Source organism: Parasteatoda tepidariorum, chromosome 6 (genome assembly GCF_982258835.1).
Source record: "Parasteatoda tepidariorum strain Cologne lab strain chromosome 6, Ptep-v5.0, whole genome shotgun sequence".
NCBI lineage: Eukaryota > Metazoa > Arthropoda > Arachnida > Araneae > Theridiidae > Parasteatoda > Parasteatoda tepidariorum.
In genome coordinates this window covers 45,546,027-45,571,327 of record NC_141760.1, presented here as the reverse complement: position 1 = coordinate 45,571,327, position 25,301 = coordinate 45,546,027, and the positions used below count along the sequence as shown (strand labels likewise).

Below are 25,301 nucleotides of genomic sequence, written 5' to 3'. Positions count from 1 at the left end.
AAATGTAAAAAGTAGGGAAAATCACCAAACTATAATTTCAAAAGGGATAAATTCATTTCAACAATTTAGGATTAGCAAAAGCATCACATGAAGTAGAGTTTGAAAAAGTTATTAAAAACTTGAGAAGAAGTGAAGTAATTATGCCTAGCCATGTAATTTAAATCAGATTTTATTCGATACCTGCAAGTGACGTCACGGGTGTGTGTCGAACCTGATTTGCTACTGAATCGACAAATGCCAGGATTTACCTACGATGACGTCACTTGCAGGTATCCATTTATCTAATTTAGTTTAAACATATTAAATAAAATATGTAACGATCATACAGTACTTATCTCCAATTATGGTAATGTGCAAACAGCATATGTCAGTAATCTTACTGAATTCAACAAATATAAATATCTAACCCTTATTTTAAATATAAATATTATGCAATTCATGAATAAAATATTATTTCTTTCAATCATATTTAAATATTTAAACATTTTTTTAGGGTGGTTAATTAATTTCGCGAACGAAAATGAATGCAGAAAACAATCGTTTTAATTTTTTAAATTGCCCAATTATGTATCTATTCTTAGATCAATGAGCTACTAAAATAATAAATTTGAACTATAAATATGTGTTATAACAACAAATTTCACTTTCCTTATTGATATGAATAAAATCTGAGTAAAGTAAGAAATGTTTAGAAGAATAACACACTTAGAACATTCTAATTAACTAAGGAGACAAACCATAAGTCAAGCGTATCATCGCGACTGTTACTGACGCTGTTCTGACCATGAAAGTCTAACTGTAACTTCAAAATCGTGGTACCAACTATCATCGGTATCCATTTCCTATTTCTTTATGGACCAAAGAGTACTGGAAAGATTTTTTGAACGACACCTACCGGAAGAGAACATTTTTTGTTCATTAAAAATTGTGTCTCATTACAAAAGAAAATAATAATAAAGAGAAAAAAAAGAAAAATGAGAATTTGGGTAAATTACTCGTGAAGAAGTTAGGAACGACTAACCATCGATAGCCAATTTAATTGATCTAGAAATGTCGTGTATTTAAGAACTGAGATCTTAGAAAAACAATTATAGATAAATGAGAAATCGAATGCTGCATTTGTTTGAAGTGGTGATATAAATTGTGAAATGTTGTGATACCAAAGCTGGATTATTAAGGGATATATTTATAAAATTGGTAACAGGTATATATTTTTTAATTACTTTATCGAATGACCCTAAATTATTTACTCCAAAGCACTTAAGGAATGTATTTCGAATAAGAATTATTTGTTTAATATCGAAAAATTTAGAATTATAACAAAATGCGCGGACAAAAACTAGAAAATGATTATTCTCAACTGTAATACTCTGTCGGAAATATGGTTATAACAGATAATAGTTTTTTTAATAACATTGTTTTGTTATTTTTTATTACAACATACATATTGAGCTACAATAACACGGGCCTTAAGGCACCGATCTGTTTTTGTGCTTGACCAGGGTTCTATTCCCATTGGTGGCTTGAAACCTGACTTGTATCAGTTCGATACAAGCAAGCAAAGTTAGCTGGTACGCAATGCTGACCATATTGCCAGCATAAGAAATATTATGAACGCACCGTTAATCTCAAAATTGGAAGTTTCAATCACCATGATTCTCTTGGGCAGTGACTGACTGTCACGAAAGTGCTTTGCTTTATTATTAGACCTAATAATTATGAGTGGATAAATTTATATTTTTAAGATTCACAATTCATATACGCTTTTAAAAATAAATTCCAAAAGTAAAGTTTCAAATGAAAATAATGAAGATTTTGCAAAAATTAAATACTTATCTAGAGAAAATCAATAAAACAATAAAAAAAATTTTAATTAAAGACGAAAGTAGTTCTATTGTATTTATTTTGAAGGAACTGAACACAAATGTTACGAATGTTGTTGTTTCTAATGACATTTGGACAAGCGAAGCTCGCCAGCTATTGACCTTGCTTGCTTAGTCGGAAAGAAACTCCTTTTATATGATAAGAGAGCACCGCTAGGGTGAAAGTGCGTTGTAGCTCAGAACCCCTCGTATGACCGCACCACTTATTCGCAAAGCCACATCCTTATTTTAGACTTATATCTAATTGAAATTTTCACTATATCTTTTATACTCATGGTATTGAACACTTATCGACCGCAGGATTCTAAATTTGTTGAGATTTTGCGTATTGATGCAGAATTTGAAATTTTTGCGTTTAATTGTTTATGATATTCTACTGAAGTTTTTAGATTAAAGAGCACTATAATAATATCATAAAAGAATGAAAGTCTACTTTTGATCATAATTACATTTTGAATCAATTTGTTCCCGTTTATTTTTTTAATTTCAAAAATAGCGTAAGAATTATAATTTTTATTTTTATTTTCTGTATCTTTTAATGAATTATTTGTTCCTTTCAGCTTGAGTCTTTTTTTAAAAATGACGTATAGACTGTATTGTTGTCAGCTAGATTTACCACTTAAATCCAAAAGGTTTCCGCAAGTCAACTTATAAAAGCAATTTATTTAAAAATTTCAATAAAACTTTACGGACGCACTTTAGATTGAGTCAAAATAATAACTACAAAATTTAATTCTGAATGTTTTAGGGGTTTAAAACAACCTTCTTTATCCCACAACAATTTCAAATATTTTGATAATCTGAACTGCAAATTCTTTCTTTATCTACGTATTACAAATCCAAAACAATTTCAAATGTTTTTAAAATCTAAATATTAAATACATTCTTTTCATTAACTATATACACTGCTGGCCACCCAAACTGCAACACCAAGAAAGACGAGAGATATCACAACATGTTGACCAAGTATCAAATGATTAAATTTATAGACTTCTGTGAAGTGTGGTTCCTGCCAAAATAAGTAGCCAGAGTGCCATTGTTGGAGATCACAGCTGCCACACGCCTCGGCATTGATTCAAAGAGACTTTGGATGTGTTCTGGGAGTACAACAAACCCAGCAGCTTCCACACGTTGCCAAAGTTGATCTGGTGTGGCAGCTGGGGATGTAATCTGGGTCAATCGTTGAACAAATCATGGATCACATGTTTTCTATCGGCGAACTATCCGGAGAGCGAACCGGCCAGGGAAGCAATTCAATCTGTCGATTGACGAAGAACCCTTGGACAATGCGTGCTATGTGTGGTCGCGCATTATCGTGTTGAAATATGGCTGTAGGCAAGCTCTGAAGGTAAGGAAGGACAACTGGCTCCAGCACCTCGGAAACGTAGCGATAGCTGTTTAAAGTACCGGCAATGCGTACTAGAAGAGTGCTAGAGTGATATCCAATACGGCCCCCTAACATAATACCCGGTGCAGGACCAGTGTGGTGGTGCATAACGCAGCTGTTCAGCATCCTCTCTCCACGGTGTCTCCAGACTCGAATGCGACCATCGTACTTGATGCAATCGAACACGTTGGTCCGTCGTACCCTCCTGCATCCAACGATCACATATCCGCATTATACTTGTTTGGTTTCGTCCAACACGACTACTGATTTCCCTGAAAGATAATCCACAATCTCGGTCAGCCACTATCCTTCCTCTGTCGAACTCGGATTCTTGATCAAAAGATGATCACTGTTTTCTACGAGGCATAATTGATCGTTTTTTGAACTTGATTGAACAATTTCTGAATTTGAAATCGTCGAAACCTCCAAACAAATAGCGCTTTGAAGTGGAGCCACAGGCGTGCGTAATGTGCGTCTGAGCTGAAATTTTAATCATTTCCATATCTCACCTCCGCTAATGCATGTTGTAAATTTCATGTTATTTGCATGCTTCCCTCAGGGTGTTGCATTTACGGTGGCCAGCAGTGTATATCAAACTTTTTAAAAGTCTAAAGATCAAAGAATGTCTTTCGTCTATACCTAAGATATTCCTAAACACTAATTCCTAAGATATTTCCAAACACTGCTTAATCTTATATTAAAAACCCAATTATATGAAAATGGCAAATTTTTATTAAACTTTTAAGAAAAAAATTATCAGAATAAATCATTTCCAGCAATTTCTATTCCATATGATGCAATGCGAGAGAGACTAAATAATGCAACCATTTCTCGATATTACAGATTCTTATTAAAATTGAACCATCTAATCCAAATTGTAAAGAATTATTGCTATTTTTTATCTTATATAACTATTATTATTATTGTCGTTATTATTATTCATACTGTCAGGGATTACATCTATGAGATTTTAGCTTGAAGTAAATTTTAGTAAAATTTTCTAAGATTTCTTAATTAAGTTGATCTATAAAAATAGAATTTTCTAATTAGTTTCCCCTCATACAACTATTCTTATTATTGCCGTTATTATTATTTACACTGTCAGTGATTATATCTATGAGTTTTTAATTCATAGAAATTGTCGTAAAATTTTCTATGATTTTCTAATTAAATTGATCTATATAAATATAAATATTAATAAATTTTTTATTCAATTTCAAATGCTTTCTAAGAATAAATTGGATAATCAATGAACACACTATTGCCAACAACTTGAGAATGAGCAGACGAGATTCTTCAGAGCCAGAACTGGAGATTTACAAAAAAATATTTTTTTACATGCTGAGTAAAAACCTCATTTTTTTTTTAAACAGGCAGAAGATTAAAGTTTTCCCTCAACCCACCATAATTTCTAGATTTGTCTCTAATAGGTTGCTACTTATTTCAGCAATCAAATTCTATTTTTAGAAAAATCTTTATCATACAAGAAATTAATAAATACAGCTTTTTTGTCGTAAATCGAAAGTTTTCCGCAAAACTGCATTGTAAAATTCTTGTAAAAGTGTATCTAGGTAGATGGGATGCATTTTAATGAAATATGTTAAACTAATTTAAGGTTTTGTTATTTTCAAAATACTTCTTGTTTTAAAAGACACTCAATATAGAACAACCTAATATTTCCGAGCTCTTCGAAATATAAATACCGAACTTTATAATTGAAGAGGATTTTACAAAAAAAGTTGTTTAACAAATAATCAAACTCAATTGGGAAAATAATGATAATAAAAAGTTGTAAATACCGTAAATGAAGTGCAAACGCTTCAGATATATTAACTAATATATGACCATTTTAACTCTAGAAATAATTAAGATAATAGTGTACGATTACAATGTACCATACAATTGCATATATTACCAAAACGCGAGTCTTAGAAACTTACTATAATTGACAAAAATTGATTAAATAACTCAAGAAAATGTTGAAAATTTCCAAACAAACCCTAAAAAATCACTTAGAAATCAAGCAAAATATGAAGAAATATGACATGTAAATACATGAACAAATAAATTAAATTAAATTAAACAATGCATGAGAAATTCATGTAAAATACCTCAAAAAAATGAATAAAATTAAGTAAAAAATCTAAGTACACATGTACAAGTGAAATAAGTTATCTTTTTTATATGCTTTTACACGTCAATATGAAAAGCTTCTCAGATAATTCATGTTCTAGAACTACTAAACTCGTTAATCAAAAAAATTTTTCGGAAAATCAATTTGTAGTTGTTCTCTATTAGTTTTTATTAAGTTTTATTAATTAATTTAATAATTTTCATTAAAAAACTAGATTTTAAAGTTTTACATAGTTTCTTTAAAGTAAACATTTACATTTAAAGTTAATGTTTTCGTTATATTTATTTTCTATAATTCATATTTATTATAGCATATTGTTTTACGTTTATTACATACTAGCCGCCAAAGGCGCCCAGCTGTCCGCCAAGCTAAAGGTTTTCACAAATAAAATTTTTTAAAACATAGCCGGAAATCTGAAGATTAGTGGACAATTAAAGTGTTCCTGTCCAGCAATTTTGTCTTCATATCCAGTTCTGCTGCAGATGTGTTATAGCTCTTGAGGATGTTTGAAATTATATAGCTACAACGCTTAAGAAAAAAAAAACTAAAATGCTAAATACATGAAAAGAACACGAAAACGAATAAATTTTTTATGGTATCAATTTCTATTTCTATATAATTTTTTATGGTATCAAATTCTATTTCTATATCTGTTACGTCAAGCACTCAGGTATTATAATTTGATCTAGTTGTGCTTGTATAATTTTGATCTAGTTGCGCTTTCTACGTCATTTTGTTAACATCGTTTGGTTTGTTATTTAACATCGTTTGGTTTGTTTTTTCTAAGTTAACTTTCAAAAAATTGGCTGGAATCAGCATTTTTATTCTTTAAGTTGTTTATTTTTTCTTTTGGAATTCGTTCCTTTTTAGCGAAATGTTTTTCAACCTAATCGAATTCTTTGCCGACTGTTCTCTGTATATATAAAGAAAATAAAGTAAATATTTTTAAAGTGTTGTGAAAAGAATTTTTAGTTGTACAAAGTACTACAATATCGCTATAAAAATTATCGTCTTCGCTTAAGAAAAAAAAAATAGAGCGTGGAAAGAAGAAGAAAAACTTATTATAACAATTATGAACAGCGACAAATATATCAAAGCGAAGCGTTCTATTTACGTATCGAATATGTTGCCACATTTTTAATACAAAAGTTAAACTTTTCTCCACTTTAATAAATGTAAACTAATGCGAACTTTACAATTAAATTATTAATTCCTTCGTATATTATTGGTTTAAGTTGTCGAAAATTAATATTTCAATTGTGAGGTTCGCATTAGCATACATTTATAAGAGTGGGGAAAAGTATATGCATTTTTTAATAGTTTTTTGAATATGGCTCTTTGAAGACGAAAAAGCAGACGAAAAGCATAGGCTTACAAAATGACTGATAACTAAATAACTAATCAAAATTTTTGAAAAAGAAAAAAAATACTTCTTCATTATGTCAAAACACAATTATGGGCCGAGTTTCGTGCCTTGGCGAGGCTTCTGGGGCGATATATTGTGATTACAGACAGACAGACACACACACAGCCGCGTTTATTATTATGTATAGATTTACAAATATTACACATACATTTATTATTTTATTTACTATTCATATTTATGGTTGTTCTAATTGTACCATATTTCTGTAATTCAATTTTAAGATATGAACGAAATTGGTTGGATATATCTCAAAAAGTAATAATTAAAAAATAGTAATGAAATTATAATTTGTAAATTGTTATTCCATGTTATTTGTTTATAATTTTTACTAAGAAAACGCATATTTTTACTAATTTCTCATGCATTTTATTAAAATTATTACTTTGTTTTCAATTTTATTTAGTTTTGCTCACAAAATAAAAACATTTCTCTCATATTTAACATTTTTTTTCTCTTTCTTTCGTATTTCAAAATATATTAAAATAGTCTATAGAAATCTAACTTTATTAAAAATTAAATTGGCCCTCTAAGGTGATTTGATAGATAAGTTCTTTATATAAAAATGAATAAATTTTACTCTCGGAAAAAAATTCGGACCAAAATTATCCTCTGTTAGGCGATGACATTTCAAGTAAAAAGACCATAATTCTGGTAATAAAATCAAAATACGATTATTGTTTTGGTAATTTTTCGTTCCATATGGTAACGGTTTATCGGAAACTATGGTTCTTGAAATCATAGTTTATTTTCTCTGGAAGTCTGGAAATTTAGCAAAAAATACAAAACTTAAAAGTAATTTTAACCGAGTAAATGGTTTTTATGCCATGTCCTAAGGTATCATGATAAAATTATCAAATTTAGCCACATTTACCAAATTTTATTACATATTTTAAAACTATATTTTATTGTCAATTTTAGCAAAATCATTACCAAAACGCTTATGTAAAAATTACTGAGCGTTTTTTATGCTCCCATAGAGCCAGAAATACGGTAAATTTTAATATATTCTAGTAGTTTTGACCATACGTTTTTTCGCAGTGTAATGAAGCAAAACTTAAAAAATAAAATTCTTATTTACATCCAATTCAATAAAATTCAAAAATGGATTCGTATTATTTCATAAAGGATTTCTTGAAGAAATTCTATGATAAAATTACAGTAATTCCTTTTTGATTAATTCAAAGAATGACTTCATGAATAGCAAAAACGGTATTTCAGTGACTATGTATTCGGAATATTTTTAATCTTACTATTTTTCTGTTTTCAACTTCTTAATAAATTGGTCAATACATTCAATTACATTCGGTCAGAACAATTTAAAAATTTCATTCTTTAAGTCGAACAACTAATGCAAGTAGAAGAAACGACAACAAAATTCCTTTTTAACCCTTTATAATGACTTAAAAAGTACACTTTGCACCAGCTTCATTAATTTTTAAAAGTTGGTGGGAAGCTATTTTACCACCTTTGATTTGTTCGACCAATTGCTGGTAACTAAATAAAATACGGGAAAAGGGGGACTCAACATAATTGTGGGTCACAAGGATTGTTTGAATGGGGTCGAGAAGACAGGCCAACACTGGAGAGTTATTTCTTTTGTGTGTTACGTGTTCGTTTTTTTAACTATTCCTCAATTAGTTTATTTGCAATTATAAACACAGAATTTGCAAACTCGTTTGCTTATAAGAAAATTCGTGGCTTCTTATGGTAGGTAAGAATTTGAAATCCCCACCCACCTTTCTACCAGGAAAATTGTCTTAAAAATCAAATTAATTTTAGGTATAAGGCTAAATGAATTTCTTTTAAAATCTATCTCACTTCCAAAAATATTTTAACCTAACATTTATAGGAAAAAAATGGCCGCACAAAGATTGAAAAAAAAGTAGTAAATAAGGAATACACTTTATTAAATTGCAAAAAAATATCGTTTGATTGCTTTTAGAGCTTCCACAAATTATTACTCAAACATTCTAAACCAAAAAATTATGGCCTTTATTACTTGATCAAAAATTTCATTTGCTTCAAAAATACAGAAAATGGAACTAACAGTCGAAATATTTTGAGCACTTAAAAACGGGCACCCATTTTCAAGAGTTGCCAAGGGTGATTGAGACGAGGAGAAAGGAGAGCTCGAAACATGTCGACTGTTATTTCCAATTGGCATATTTTTGAAGCATATGTAGTTTTTAATCAAATAAATTTCTATTTGCTTTTAAAGCATAAATTGTGGGAACAGAAAAGAAATTTTTTTGTTGCATAAGGAAATTTTTTTCGTTGCACATATGTTTTATACGTGTAAGAAATTTTCTGAACTGAAGAAACTTCTGAGCAAGCAAGTTATCACCGAATGAAAATGTTTACTAACAATTGCGAATATAAAAAGTATAAAGAAAGTCAATTTCACTTTTTTGTTTGTAATAATCCAGAGTGTCTTATAAATTTTGATTTTCTAAAGCAGTTTTAAAGTACATATCATTTCGATTTTTTTTTCATTTTTCGTCCTTTTGGCATATATGGGTGCAAAATTATTTTTTCGCATTACATTTGATAAAGAATGTTTTTGTGTGCTATATTTGATTTAAAAAAAATTTGAAAATATTTATATACTTTGACAATGTTATTAATAAACTTTATCATTATGTTCTTTAATAGCATTGTGCCTCAAAATGAAAGAATTAGCCTTTTGCTTGGACTTAAAGCTAGTGGTTTTGTTTATGATGGCTTTTGAAGCTATACATGCATGCTGTCATTACTATCCTGTATATTATCCAGTGCATGTTGGAGGGTAAGTGTAATCTACAGCAAATTTTATATTTTAAAATAATTGTTTTTTGAATAAATTTTCACTTTACTAATTGGCAAAATAAGTTAATCCCTCTACAATGTGTTAAATAAGCATTTAAAAACCTTTAGTTAAGAAGCTTTAAAAAAATTTAGATTTTATAAAAACATTTTCTTGATTTAGTGGGAAAAAACATATACATATACATATGAAAAATAATCATCACCACCATCATCATCACGGTCACGAACACGGACATCATCATCATCATGGACACCACCACGGACATCACCACCAACATGGACATCATCACGGGCATCATCACCATCACGGTCACCACCACGGACATCATCATAATCACGGGCATCATCACCATCATGGACATCACCATGGACATCATCATGGGCATCATCATGGTCATCACCATCATCACGGGCATCATCATGGTCATCATCACCATCACGGACACCACCATGGGCATCATCATGGACATCACCATGGGCACCACCATGGTCATCATCATCACCATGGTCATCACCACGGTCACCACCACGGTCACCACCATGGGCATCACCACGGACACCATCATGGACACCATCACGGTCATCACCATGGGCACCATCACGGGCATCATCATGGTCATCATCATGGCCATCATCATGATAATCATCATGGTCATCATCATGGACACCATCATGGCCATCATCATGGACATCATCATGGCCATCATCACGGGCATCATCATGGCCATCATCATGGTCATCACCATGGTCATCATAAATAGATTTATTTGGACAGGATTATACGTTACCTTATTGATTTTTATGGAAAATATAGTTATTATGACATTAATAAAAAATTATGTTATTAATAAAGCTTTTTTGTATTTTTATATTTGTATAACCAATCATAACTTTCTCTTAAATTTTCTTTGACGTGTTTAAGTTCATTTAGTTTTTATGCTTATGCAAATTAAAATTATAATTTATGTAGATCCTGATGAATAAGTGAATCCATTAATTAACCATGTAACCCATCTTAACATCAAGATTTTAAAATATTTACTAAAGTATATTTACCTTATTTTAATTTGCATTTCTCTACTCTTGCTCTAAGCTTTTGAGACAGATTAGCATTATCACTATGGGAAGTTAGCATTTCGCTGGGAACTGGGAACAAGTTCCGAGATTAATGTCATGAAGCAATGATTTCGAACATTTTGAACTGCTGAATTACTTCATGTCGGCGAAACCGCTTAAAAATAACGTAAGCACCTCACTGGATGTACAGGTTTTGTGATTTGCTTATTTTTACGGACAAGAGATAAGACGTATGAGATAAGCTTACGTAAGGCATTAAATTCACCTTATTTCAATATCCTTATTTTAAATTTTAAAAAAAGAAACAAAAAACTTCGTAAAAAATTACATTTTTTCCTTTTTAAATTTGGGGCATGTCAATTCTATATGGATATTGTGTGTCAATGGAAGCAAAAAATATGTTTTGTAAAACAAATTACGATTTATTTTAAAAGTTTTGATTTCAAATCATTTTTTTAATTCTTAAATTTATTTCAACTTTAAACAAAATGAATATTTATAAGGATGAAAAGCAACAATAAGCCTTTTAAACTAATAGAAGAGTAAACACGGAAAAGCGTTATTAATTTATATTTCTTTTCAACATTTTTATAGCAGAATTTTTCATTTAACAGTAGTAAACCAAAATGTCACAGAAACACTTTTTTACGAATAATAGAAATAATATCTCATATAAAAGATTTGGAATTGATAAGAAAATTTTGTTTCTCACTAAATGCACAATATGAAAAAATTATGAAGCGCTAACTTAAATTCACGTAATCCTATCATTATTCAATATTTTTATTGAAATGAAGCAACAAAAAAAAACGCAACCATTGAACTGTAAATCACGGAAAAGTATTATTCCTTCGGACTACAAATATAACACGGTACAGAAATAAACAAAATATGACGAAGACACTACGTTATGAATCACAAAGTGTCAACAATTCAAATCTACAGGATCAAATAATAGTTTCTTTTTAGTTTTGGGAGAGGGTATAGCGGCCCGTAGGGCGAGGAGAAACTTTGAGAAAAATGTCCCGATGACGTCAGAATGGATAATTCTTAAGTATTATCATTCGTGGTTTAAATTTTTAAAATAAACACTGCAATAATAATTTCTTTTTGACATTCAATTAGAGGAAGATTTTAAATCGTAATTTTTTGTACGTACAATGTGAGTTGTTTGGAAGTAAATAAAATTGCAGTTCCTAAAAACAAAGCTTTAATAAATTTAGTAAATTTTGTAACCAAATCAAGTTTTGTTCTAAGCAGAAATATAAATGATTGCAAGCAGTTATGACTAACGTTTGGAAGAAACCGTTTAACACATAATCACAAGTATGATTCTAGTAATAATGCGGTGCAATCTTGATATGACTCATTACTTAATTGCAAATAACAAAATAATGTTGATTGCATATAATATCATGCTATAATAAGCCAAAATTACTTGTCACTGCTATGTCTCAATCTTGCATTTCGTGAAATCTTTTAGTACTTAATCAACATATTATTAAATATTGATTTTCGTCAAACTATATGTTTTACATAAATCGCAAGAAAAAGTAATCAATGCAGTTGATTTGGAGACTTATAATATCATTGTTTATTATTATGCTTACTTGATTGATAGCAATAAAGATGACACTTACTCATGAACCGCTGTTGATTTTCAAAATGATGTGTGTTCGATTCAATTAATACTCTCGTTTCCTTAAATGTTTTTTCTTTAAATTTTCCTCCTTTAATTTAATATTTGAATAAACAAGCTTCAATCTTTGTAATGACATTTATTTTTTCTTTTAGTTTTATTTTCTAAAATAAGCGATGAGAGAACCTACGGATGTTATGTTGGAAAGCATTCTTTATAGTACACATACTAAATATAATTTTAAAATGAATAGTCAATGATAAATAATTATCGCAAACAGATGTGAAAACAAAATGAGTATACATCAGTAATAACAAAAAATAAAACAATTCTAAGGCTTAAAACTTAAGTATAGAAAATGTGTAATATATGTAATCATCGTTATTCGTTTAAGCTATCAAAGAGAGAAAGTTTTCATAATGAACAATGTGTACAGGATTGCGCATAATACATTTTAATCAAGGTTTTACAGTGAACAGTCACCATTACCATTCATAATAATAACAATAATAATCATAGATTCATTTATACAAAAATCATTTGAAATTAGTCTTTATAAAATCTCACTTAACGTTTAAGTGATGAAAAATTGCTTTATCATAGCTTAACGAATCATAAGTTCAATCCCCGTAAAAGTGTAATCAAATACAGTGTAACTGAAAACAATTACCAATAACTTCTACAGTGTAAAAAATTCTGGATCAAATTACGGTAAAAAGTTCCGGCACTCGGAGTGTCGGTACTTACAGTAATTATTGTAAAATCATTGAATTACTATAATTAAATAAATATTACTGAAACAATTATGGTCTAATATTTTATGGTAAAAATGGATTTTACGGTAAAATAGATTTTACGGATGATCCACCCAAAGTGCCAGTACTTTATACTGTAAGTTGATCTAGAATTTTTTAAAGTGTTACAGAATTACAGAAATTGTTTTTATAAATTTTTATTCTTTTTAACAAAAAGAATAAAAATTAATAGGAACAATTTTCACTTTCAACTGACAACTGAATTGCGTTTTATCATATTTGATCACCTTTTCTGTAAATGATTATAATGATTCCGAAATCTGTGATAATGATTTAATTATTTTTGCTTAATTAAATTCATTTACGGATAGATGTTTTTTTACAAGAATTCTAAATATACATATTGAGAATGATTATTATGAAAATTTTGCTTCACGTAGGAGTTTGTATTGAATTTTTTATTATTTAAATGAATAACTCAAAATCCAAAGCATTTTCTTTAAAAGTCTAATTTTTGGCATTTTTTTTAATCAACTAAAAATCATAAGCTAAATTAAAATTTTCCTAAATACAACAGAAATGACTTTTGTAATAAACATGCTGTTAAATAATTAAGTAAATCAGATGAAAAGTACACAAAAGTTATCATGTCTGTGCGAATGAAAAACGCTGCTATAAATTTTTTTAAACTTGTTTCATCCTTAAGTGCATTAATACAGAGGTTGTTGTATCATTCATATTTGTCATATATGAGTCTAAACTTATAGTTTTGGGACACTGTCATTAATTTTCGAATTTTTGTTTTTAAAATAATTCGTTTCAACCGTTCATTACCTTACTATAACTCTTTCTTTTTTAGATAAACAGCATGGCAAAAACTAGTATTTGTACTGACGGTTTTAATCCGTTTAAGATTTGGATGAATAACAAAGTAAAACCATTTTGTCAGCAAAACAACTTTAAGCTATCTTATACGCAGAGAAAATCTGTAAAAAGAACGGGAAATTTTTACGGTGAGCGGATAACGGATAAAAACAGAAAAAAATTTAGATTTTTCTTTAAACAGTTTTTTTTCTGTGAAAAATATTTTTTTCCTCTGAATTCACAGTTACTTTTACAGTGTCTAAAAATAATCATCGAAAACTTCAAAAAGCAAAAGGCTCGAAGTATAGTAAGTATAAGGGACATATTCTATAGTTTAATTTAAAATATTATTGTAAAACATTGTTAAACAATTAGAAACATTGTTGTTAAGACATTATAAATGAATGTTAATTGCTATTATAACATGACTGATGTTGTAATTGTCATTAAAATATAAAACACAGATTAATTGTTAATATAGCATTGTTAATGCGGCATTGTTAATTCTGCATACATTTTATAAAATATGGTGTATGATTTAAAGCTTATAAACTTTAGTCTTATTCTTTTTTACTATTTAGTAACTAATTATAAAAATAAATTTTTGTAATTAGTCACTTTAGAAAACTGCTAGAGCAAGTCCCTTAAAGTCCCACTCAATCATAAGAAAAATTAAAAATTTACAATTATTTTTGTTGTAGCCATATATTAAAACTGATTTTATAAAACACTTATAAAATCAGTTTTAATGTATGGTTACAGCAAAAATTCTCAATATTTGAAAAAAAAAGAGTCCTCAAAATTATGTTAGGTCGAGTTTGTGACAATGGTGTGTGGAGTAAAATATACAACTTTGAATTTTAGAAGTTGTGTAAAAATAATGACATCATAAAATCAATCACACTAAGCAGAATGAGATGGTCTGGAAAGTTTTCAATGCCACTATATATATAAAAAAGAGACCAAAAGACAGACCAAAGGGCAACTGTTTAAAACAAGACTTTACTCTATTTAAAGTAAAGTCTTTCCTGAAGTCTTTCCTTAAAGTAAAGTCCTGAAAAAGAGTAAACTGGAAAAAATTTCTAAAAAATACCAAGGCCTACCCTGAGCGGCCGTTCCATCGATGATGATGAGCTACTTAAGGATTAAATGTCTTCAGTAGGACTGGGCGATATAAGAAATTTTATATCGTGATGCATCCTCAGTTTTGCATCGCGATATAGCGATGTATCGCGATATAGTATTTTTGAATTTCATTTACTTGTAAAGCACAGAAAGTAGGATTTCTATCAAAACTTCAAACTCAGATTGATTGAAATCAATTTATGAATTTGAAGATATATATATGTTTTGCTAAAGAAATATATTAATGTTATATTTTCTAAAAATGATCGCGCAAATAACAAAAGAATTCTTAGCTTAAAAGTAAATAATAAAAAAAAAATTTAAAATTGAAATTTATTAATATAATATTTACCTAACAATATAGAAAGAAAATTTAAAAAATAAGTTCGTTAAAAATTATTTGCAGGCTTAAAACAAAGTGCCAAATAAATTTTTAAAATAAACGCTTTTAAAACAACCCTATTTTTTATCATTATTATTTCACATAAATAATTAAGTTAAATTGAATAATTACTGAATTCTGAACGAAAAAACAAAGTAAGGTTTAATATCTTGAAAATAAAAACAAAAGAATTATGATGTTCGATAATATATTTAACTGACAATATTGAAAGAAAATTAAAAAAACACGATTATACTCTCTAATAAAACGAAGTGCTAAATGATTAAAAAAAAAGAAAAGAAGAAGAAGTCGCAAACCTTACTAATTTTTTTAAATAAACAAAGTTGATTGACTTATGTCCAAATCCAAAAGAGGAAAAACAAGTTCTGTTATAATTTTATTTATAAAAACAAAAACAACTAAAGATTTATAAATTTAAAATCAGTAATAAAAACCCATTAAATTATTAGAAGTTTTATCCAAAAAGTTTTTAATAAATTAAAATAAAGTAAAAAATAGCCTAACAAATTTAATTACTTTGTAATTTAATTCTTTATGGGCACCTTAAATTAGATTTCCGATTGTAATAAATTCAATAATGTAAAAAATTACTTAAACATATAATATCAAAATTAATTTTCACATTTAAAAATAAAAATAAAAATTTGTTTTAGAAAAAATAATTTACCTAATTAATTAAGAAACACTTCTTTATATATTCTTTTCAATAATAGATTACGCTCAGAACAAGGCAACGACGGAGTCACAAAGTCCCACTGAAAATAATCTACAAGAAACGATATCAAGTCGCGACAAAGAAAAAGAAAAAAACTATGAGGCACGAAAACGAACATGCGAGATCACGATATATGTTCTCCACACTGATTCTGATTCTACCACTCATCAATCAAGGCCGTTTCAACATAACGAAACGAACATCGTCTTCCACAGCGCGAATTGGCATCGGAACGCAAAAGATGATCCTTGCGTGTCTTGTATCGCTATATCGTATATCGCTATATCGTTCGTCTTCTTTACTCGACGGCTTAAATCAGATTTCTGATGCATCGCCTGGAACGAAAGTCGCTGTATCGGCCTGCCGATATAGGCGTTAAATCGATTTGTCGCGATATATCGATTTATAGCCCAGTCCTAGTCGTCAGAAAAGGATTCTTTGAAAAACGCACTTTTAGAAGATCCTAGTTTGCAATATTGAGAATTTTCTTTGTGGAACAAGATATAATTAAATATATTTTTAGTTGTAAACTAATGCAAAGTGATGTATATCTAACTGTGCAATATTTTAAAATTGACAAAAGCATATTATATACATTTACACAATTCATAGCGCTTTAATTTATTACATAAAAATGGGCTTATCGTACTTTAAAACTTTTTTGCTTATCAAAATAACTTTTTCTGATTCATAAATTCGTAGTATCGACGTTACCGTTATCATACACTATGCAGGGCATTTCGCAATCGCCACCCTTACTGTACCGGCAGGGAAGAGTTAAAAGAGGATTAGCAGAAACGCCACCAAACTCAATCAGCCAATAAACTTGTCCTGATTTTTTTTTTTTCATCCTCTTTTTATTTTCGTCAGCAGTGATTCGACATATTTCGATAACGTTTTTCAAACCTCGTACAAAAATACTCATTTGCAACAGCATACGTACATACTTTTTTAACTTCCTTCTCAACAAGAATTCCAAATATATCAAAGGTGATCACCGATACTACTGATATGCAATTTTTTTGTTACGTTATTTAGTGGTACTTTTCTACATAAATGCATCACATGTCTAAAATAGAGAACATATTTTACTACTCTTCTGCAATATGTTCCTTATGTTCATATTTAATAAAATGTTGATATAATTATTAAATTATTATCCATGTTTATGTTTACTTAAAAATTTAAGACAATATTGCTTTTCTTTTACCCAATTTAGAGAAAATAATTTAGAAATCTTTATGAATGCTTACTTATTTTATTGAATGCCTCATCTTTCGAGTAAATCAAGTGTTAGAGATATTGTTTTTTTTTTATTTATTGTAGGGATTAGGAAAAATCTATAATATTTTTCGATACTTGCTATTTTTGTTTGAAACACTTCCACTTTTCTTATTAATACGAGAATTTTTAAAAACATAAGGAAGATTTCTCCTGTGGACATACAAAAATTATTTCAACAATTTCTGCAATCTTGTTTTACAGTCAAATTTTAAACATTATTTAATTTAATATTTTGTTAGGTGTCTTTTAATTTTGCAGCAACTTAAAATTACTTATAGTTCGATTATAAATGGCAATTAATTTATTTTATAAAAATCTGGGCGAAATATTTCTTAGTAATGTAATTAAATTTCTGTGATAATTTCAGAATGATCATATAAATTTTTGAAAGATTTGAAAAAGCATAAATGCAAGTCTCATTTTTTTCCTAAAGGTTTCTAAATATTGTTTTCAACTTCCTGAATTTCCACTATAAATTATTCTACTTTATATCCGGGGTTGAATAGCAAACAATATTTTTTTGGAAGGAAGGAAGGGGGTTTGCAACTATCAATATCCAACTCCTCAGCCTTGTAATCTTGAACCCAAAACAGAAAACATGGGAACTCCTAGATCAAGTAATAGGAGACACTAGCCTTCGTAGGAACTTATTTGGTGGAACTAACCCGACTTTGTGTTACATGGAGAAGAAAACCACGGAAATCTACTGCAGTTACCTCGGTTTACAAGGGGATTGTAATCCTTGATCATTCAAGATATTTTACGTCAGCACTTGGTTGTTGCAAACTGGGAGCAGAACTCATGCTGACCAGCTGTCGCTGGGATTCGAACGTGAGCCACCTCATTGGGAGGCGCCACCGCGAGTTACCACGGATCAAAGCTAAATATTATTTTTATAACCGTCGTTGAACAGTTGACCCACTTTTGGATTTACGACTACTAATGTTTAACTAAGTAGCCTTTCAATTTTGAACACACTCCAGAAGACAAAGGAACTCCTGGATCAAGTATTGGGTGAAATTTGCCTTCAAGGATGACTTTTTGATGGAACTAACTTGCCTTTGCGTGACATGGAAAGAAAACCCCCGAAAACCTCCCACTGTTAGCCTGGCGGCAAGGTGACTCTTGCCCCTGATCTGTCTACCAGTGTGGATATTTTACGTCAGCACTGTGGTCGGTGCGACCCGGGAGCGAATTTCGTATCTCATCTCTATCTCGCAGAAATATTTTATTGCCTACATCGAAAACTTGATATTTTTCCCGAAAAACACTTTCTAGGACAATTTTCTTCGAGCATCCCAACTTAGCTTTTAAAAAATTTGATTTTCTGCTTTATTTGAAAGGAATTATTATAGTTCTTTCTTAAAATGCATTGTTACTGAAAATCCATTCATCCATGTCTTGTTCAAAACAATAAAAAATGACATTAAAAATAACACTTTTTAAATTAGAAGCTAGAAATTGTCCATTAACACTTTTCATTAAGCGCAGTAAGAGATATAAATGCCAATTAAACTAATCATTAAAACTTAACATCATAAGAGGGGATGCTTTGGCACGATGATACCATATCACGATGATGATACTACATGATACCATAGACAAGCAAATCATTTCCAAAGTATTCAATTTGTGCTTAAAGGTGCATATAGCCAATAGAGGAAGGAAGTAAGGATATTCCGCTTTGATAGGAAAAAAATCATTAAACAAAGATCATTAAAAACGTAGAAAAAATTGGGAAGTAATCGACACTTCTTCAGCTATTGTGGAATATGAAGAAAAAAAAATAACAGTAAATAAGGTTCCGTTAACTTCATTGAAGTATTTAAATATCGAGTTTTTTTAAATAAGCAGTCATTCGTTATTGGAAATTCGATGAAGAAAGTTCTTGGCGTGGTAGAATACGTGAAATTTAAATTTATTGGCAAATTCAAATGTATCTTTAAGTGTTGTTCTTTTTAGCAAGTAAGTTCTTTCAGTTAACTCTAAATAAGAATGAAATAAGCATTTTTTTTAAAAATAAATAACTATGAGTTCTTTAATAAATTATTATATTAATTAATCTCAATTATTCGTTTCATGATAACTATAAATATTTTGTTGTGATTGCTAGAAAATATAATTTATGTCCTCAGTATTATAGCCTAAATTTCAATCTGCATTTTAAATGTATCATTAAGTATTTTTTTTTATTTATCCAAATATTTACTTTAGTTTGTTGATGATTTTAGATGGTAAAAAAACTGCAGTAGAATTTATAAAGAGTTGTACTATATAGTTCTTAAATTTGCTATTATTGAAAACTTATGCTCTCCATATCCTAGTCTTATAACAGATTAAGGGTGAAATTTGTCCATGATAGTAAATATGTAATCCAATCTAAAAACCACTGCAAAAAAACTTTTTAATATACAGAAGAAAAAAAAGAACTATCTGCTGGCGTGCCAGTATAAAAACGTTTACTTCACAGATAATTACTGTTACTTAAAAACGGTTGCCTGTTTTTTTGGGTAGATAATTATTGTTATTTTAACAAATTCTGTAATTTTAGCAAAAAAAAACTCTATTAAAAAATTATATCAGTATCATAGTTGGTGTGGGCAAAGTATTTTTCTAACAAATTCGAACCCGGATCACATTTTTGAGGAACGAGCGCTCTGACCCCTAAGCCACGATAACTTTAGGATTTGGTTATGAAAAAAAAAAATCTTAAACTATCTTTATTTAAAAAGTCTTACTTATTGAAATCAGATTTAAGTGTAAAAATGTTTACAACTATAGATGCCCACCTTCATAAAAATGTCTGGCAATTTAAATTACTGAAAAATTATGTCTGAGGATAAATAATAATCAGGTAGAGTATCAATTTGTCAAAAAAGTGGAATAGCAATTTTATTTATACAATGTTTAAAGCCATAAAATAATTACTCAAAAGTAAGAGCAGGTCTAGAAAATAATTGTAAAATGATTCTAAAAATAGGGGATTAGGATGAAAAACAAAAAAACTGTTTTGAGAGAAACAATTTTAAACTGTCAAATATACGGAAAAAGTCTGTAAAAAACGTGTGTTTTTTAACCGGGTAACGATTAAAAACAGATAAATCTGTATTTATCTTTAAGAAGTTTTTTAGTGTGAAAAACATGTTTTTCGTTGAAAAATTTACAGTTATTTCTTGCAGTGACATAAGTCTAAATATATCAAATGCATTTCTTTTTATAGAGTTGATATTTTTTAATAAATCATAGTTAGGGCTTTTCCAATAAATTGTTCTAATTCCTTAAAAATATATTCCCTTTAAAAAAAAAAAAAGGTCCTTCAAAATTGTTTTAAAATTATCTTACTATTCACATTATTCTTTGTTTTAATTTTTATGGTTAATATTTAAATTTTATTGAGACTAGAGTTACTTTTCCTGCATTTGTTTTTGAATTAAAAAGACATTAATTTGAAATAAATTATTTAGGGAACAGATTCAGAATATTTCAGCTTAATATTTACTCGTCAATGTAAATTCATCTTTGAAGGCTGTTTCCTTTACGAAGTGAATACATTTGGTCAAATAACGAAAAGGATTTAAAAGAGAATAATAAAAATATTAATAAACAAATTCTGAAACAATAATATAAGCAATAATGAAAACAATAAACAAAATAAAAATAATTTATTTTTAAATAAAAATATTAAAAAACGATAAAACAATAATAGAAACCACAGAAAACAATAAAAAACGATAAAAACACTCTATTTTTAGTTATTTTTAGTATATTTGGAGATCATGTTTGGACACTCCAAATTTGTATTACCTGGTATTATTTTATTTAAGATGTTAGTAACATATGTTTCTAATACATGTTTCTGTGGAAATTTAAAAAAAAAAAAAGGTTTTCGAATGTGGTTTTAACCCTGGTAGCAGTATTCAATCTGCAATAGAAACTTCAAATAATTGGAATTTGTTTGCTAACTTAACACAGTCAGATAGAGATTATTACTGTAAAAATTAGGCTTAATCTAACATGTGTACAGCAAAATTAGCACATTCATGACTTTCGTGAAAACTTTCGTGAAAAATTCGTTGTTTTAATTAAACTTTTTATACAGTTTTAAAAGAATGGAATAATAGAGTAATTGAAAGTTAAAAAATAGAATAGGTTCCTATACAGTTAAACAAATAAAGTGAGCTTTCAAAAATTAAAAATTAATTTTTTAAATATTTCTAGTTTTTTTTTTCTTCAAATTATTCGGAATTTGTGGAAGTCATCACTCTCCATTTGCTTTAATATCTACAGATTAGAAATAAAACCTAAACTAGATACCAAGTGAATTAATAATTTTTCCGCATCCCTTATCAGTGACCATTTAGGCCTTTAATTTGAGAGGGGAAAAAATTCTTCAGGTGCTGTGACAATTTTTATTTTCAAAATCTGAGATGAAAAATAATTTGAAGGTGCTCCCCTAATCTGAAGAGCCCGTTGCCGTGCTGGAGGATTTCTGTTACGGAGATATAACTACAGTTTCGATTAAGGAAAAATCTTAATTTTAATACTCTGCAAATTATCTAAATCTTAATCATAAGATTAAGATTCAGATAATTTGCAGAGTAAACGCAATTGCACACTTAGTTAAGACTTTAACATAGGTCTAAAAAACGGAAAAGAATAATATTTTAACAATTTCGATGTGCAATTAGGCACTGTATTTAATTAACTTCACGTTAATTAGCATTCTAACGCGATCAGCAGGTCACATGTGTAGGTGTTCATGATCTTCTTCTTGAAGTACAAGAACCCAATTGTAATAAAAAAATAAGTTTTCTACTAAAAATCAAGATTAATGGAGAAATGGTAATAATTTATTGAGGATAAATGTAAAAGAAAAACGCCATTGCTGTTATAAACGCCAATGGTAATTAATTTTGGTAATAGTAGTTACCGATTGAAGTAAAATTATAAGGTATATAAAAGACAAATTTAATAGAAAAACCGCACTAATTCGTTTAAGAGCACACACTGTGGAACAAAAATCATTTTTCGCGGTCAAAAATTAAAAAAATGAAGTTACAAGAAAAAAAAATCTCAATATGGTTTTTTGTAGTAAAATGTCCAAGGAATATGACGGTGTATTTTGTTTTTTTGGTTTATTAATGGAAATAGCAATTAAGTGGAAACAAAGTCGAAATGAAAAAAAATTAAATTTTTCAGTTAAATTTTTATTAATATGATAAATCCTTATAGTAAATAAAAATATAAAAACTATGCATGATTTATACATAAATGTATATCTTAGATATATATGAATTCACTATTTTTCTAAATACTATTAAATACTATTTTTCTAAATATTATACAGAGCCATTTCCCTATTTCTGCCCTGTACAATGAAATTGTAACTTTAGGGTGCTCTATAAAAAAAGCCTTACGTTGCCGAGGTAAAAAAAAAAAGTGTACATTTGTTTGGTATTATTTACTCAAGAACTAAAAAAAAATTAGCTGCGAGTATTTGCGAATTTGGCTGATATATCGATTTTTATAATTCATGTCATTTTGATAATAATGATAAAATTAATGAAAAAATTATAAAAATAAACTTGAGATTATTATTTTTGTTATAAAATTTTCAAAATTCTTTATATCTAGCAAAACAGATTTATTATTTTTTTTAAATTCAATAATAGAATTTGTAATTAACAATCTTAAATATTTTGATTCAATATATTTAGTTTAAATTTGTTTTGATAAATATTTGCGATTTTACATCCTTTACTTTATTTATTAAAATTATTAACCACAATAAATTTGTAATCAAAGATCTCAAAAACTACTAGTAAATAATTTTTATTTATTTATTGACAATTTTTTCAGTAATCATCCGCTATTTTGGATCCGCCATTTTGTTTTTTTGAAATTTTGACTTCATATTTGAAATCAGCGACACAAAAAACCTATAGGTGATCAATTTGAACATTGAAGTTAATTTTCTAATTTTGGCCGCATTTTTTTGATTTTGTCCCACTGTGGCACATAAAGAATCGCCTAACAATTATTGACCTCAATAATGAATAATCAGTTTTGGTGATAGGTACTAATTAAAATTTAAAAAAATAAATGCTATACACTAAAAAGCAAATTAATGGCGAAAATGTATTTAGCTATTATAGAGAACCGTTAAAATTCGCCATACTATTATAGACACCAAGGATGCTTAATTTTGGCAGTGGTCACTACTAGCATTGTAATATAACGTGTATCAAATACACTATTATATAAGTACAAAGTATTTTATGAGTAAATTTGGCCCCTGTTACAGCTGCACCAAAACTGAGCATTTTATGACAGATACTGCGGAAATAGGTTTCTTAAGACTGATCGGAGATATAAGGAAGGGAGGAAGTTGTTTTTGTGGTAAATTTTGAATATAAGTTGTCAGACGAAACTGAATGCAGTTAATGTTTATTTTGATGGAATGAACTACTAAACATGTTTTTTGATTAATCTAATAGCGTAAATTCAACCAGCATATAATAAAAAAATCAGTATTGCTTAACTAGAGGCGATCATGCGCAAAACTGAAAGGCAATTAAAAAATTTAAATTCATTTTAAATGTTAAAATTAATATTTGTTGCCCTTCACGGTTGTTTTTCACTAAATTATTAACAAAGAAAACTCAACTGTTCAAAAAAAAGTTTTAACTATATACTCAGTATCATTTGGCATAAAAACTGATGCAATTGATTCCGACCAATACATGATAGTCAAGTTTAACAGTAAATTAAACTATTTTCTCAATGAATTGACTCTTCAGAATATAGTTCAAATTTTTTATTTCAATTTACTTCAAACTATTTATTTATTTGTGCATTTTAGAATTTTTAAATGGTGGGTCAATCTATTTTCAGTATTTGAAAGGAAAATTTTAAAAAAATTTTCTAGTATAGAAGAGAATTCCGTCTTCTGCCAACTTGTTAGTCACACCTCTAATAGAAATAATAAACTGAATGAGACATGTCTGAACTGTTTTAGATATTTTTCTCTGACAGTCACACCGAAAAATTTCATTTAAAATTTTCATCAATGTTCATTATCATTTCATTTCGTTTTATATTTTAAAGCAAGTGAGTACGTTTCTTTCAGTACGTATAAGTTAACATAATTTATATGATCTTTGATACTATATGAAACTTTATGATTAGTTAAACTATCATTTTTCAGGAAGAAAAATGAAAGTATTTAGAGACTGGATTGATTTAAAACTACTTCTTATTGCATTCATTGTATACGAAACATCTGAAGCATGCTGCCACTATTATCCTGTTTATTACCCGGTTCATGTAGGAGGGTAAGTAAGAAAACTGAAAAAATTACAGAACTATTTAAACTTATTAATTTCTATTTTTCAAGAAAAATTTGATTTATTTTTGGATTTTGACATTAGGATATGTTTGTTAAAGATAATTAATGTACAAAAAATATGCATATTTTAGTGGAAAAGAACATATTGTTGTTCACACTACAAGTGATCACCACCATCATCATCAACATGGACATCATCATGGTCATCATCATGGGCATCACCACGGTCATCACCATGGGCACCATCATGGGCATCATCATAAACACGGTCATCACCATGGACATCATCATCAACACGGTCATCATCATGGACATCATCACCACCACGGTCATCATCATGGACATCACCATGGACATCATCATGGACATCACCATGGACACCATCATGGACATCATCATCACCACGGACACCATCATGATCACCATCATCACCATGGACATCATCACGGCCACCAC

At 28.8% G+C, this 25,301-nt stretch overlaps 1 protein-coding gene across 1 annotated transcript; it reads left to right on the top strand.

Moving 5' to 3' along the window:
- Positions 1-1,077: 1,077 nt before the first annotated feature.
- On the top strand, positions 1,078-24,716 carry LOC122268847 (uncharacterized). Its single transcript, XM_071179162.2, has 4 exons — positions 1,078-1,204; positions 9,483-9,615; positions 9,796-10,448; positions 24,705-24,716. Exons 3-4 carry the CDS (start codon positions 9,882-9,884, stop codon positions 24,714-24,716), a joined length of 579 nt encoding a protein of 192 aa, XP_071035263.2. The 5' UTR covers positions 1,078-1,204; positions 9,483-9,615; positions 9,796-9,881.
- Positions 24,717-25,301: the final 585 nt, after the last annotated feature.

Bases quoted from the DNA above. Each gene is read 5' to 3' on its own strand.
- LOC122268847 (XM_071179162.2), top strand. From the start codon at position 9,882: ATGGACACCACCACGGACATCACCACCAACATGGACATCATCACGGGC.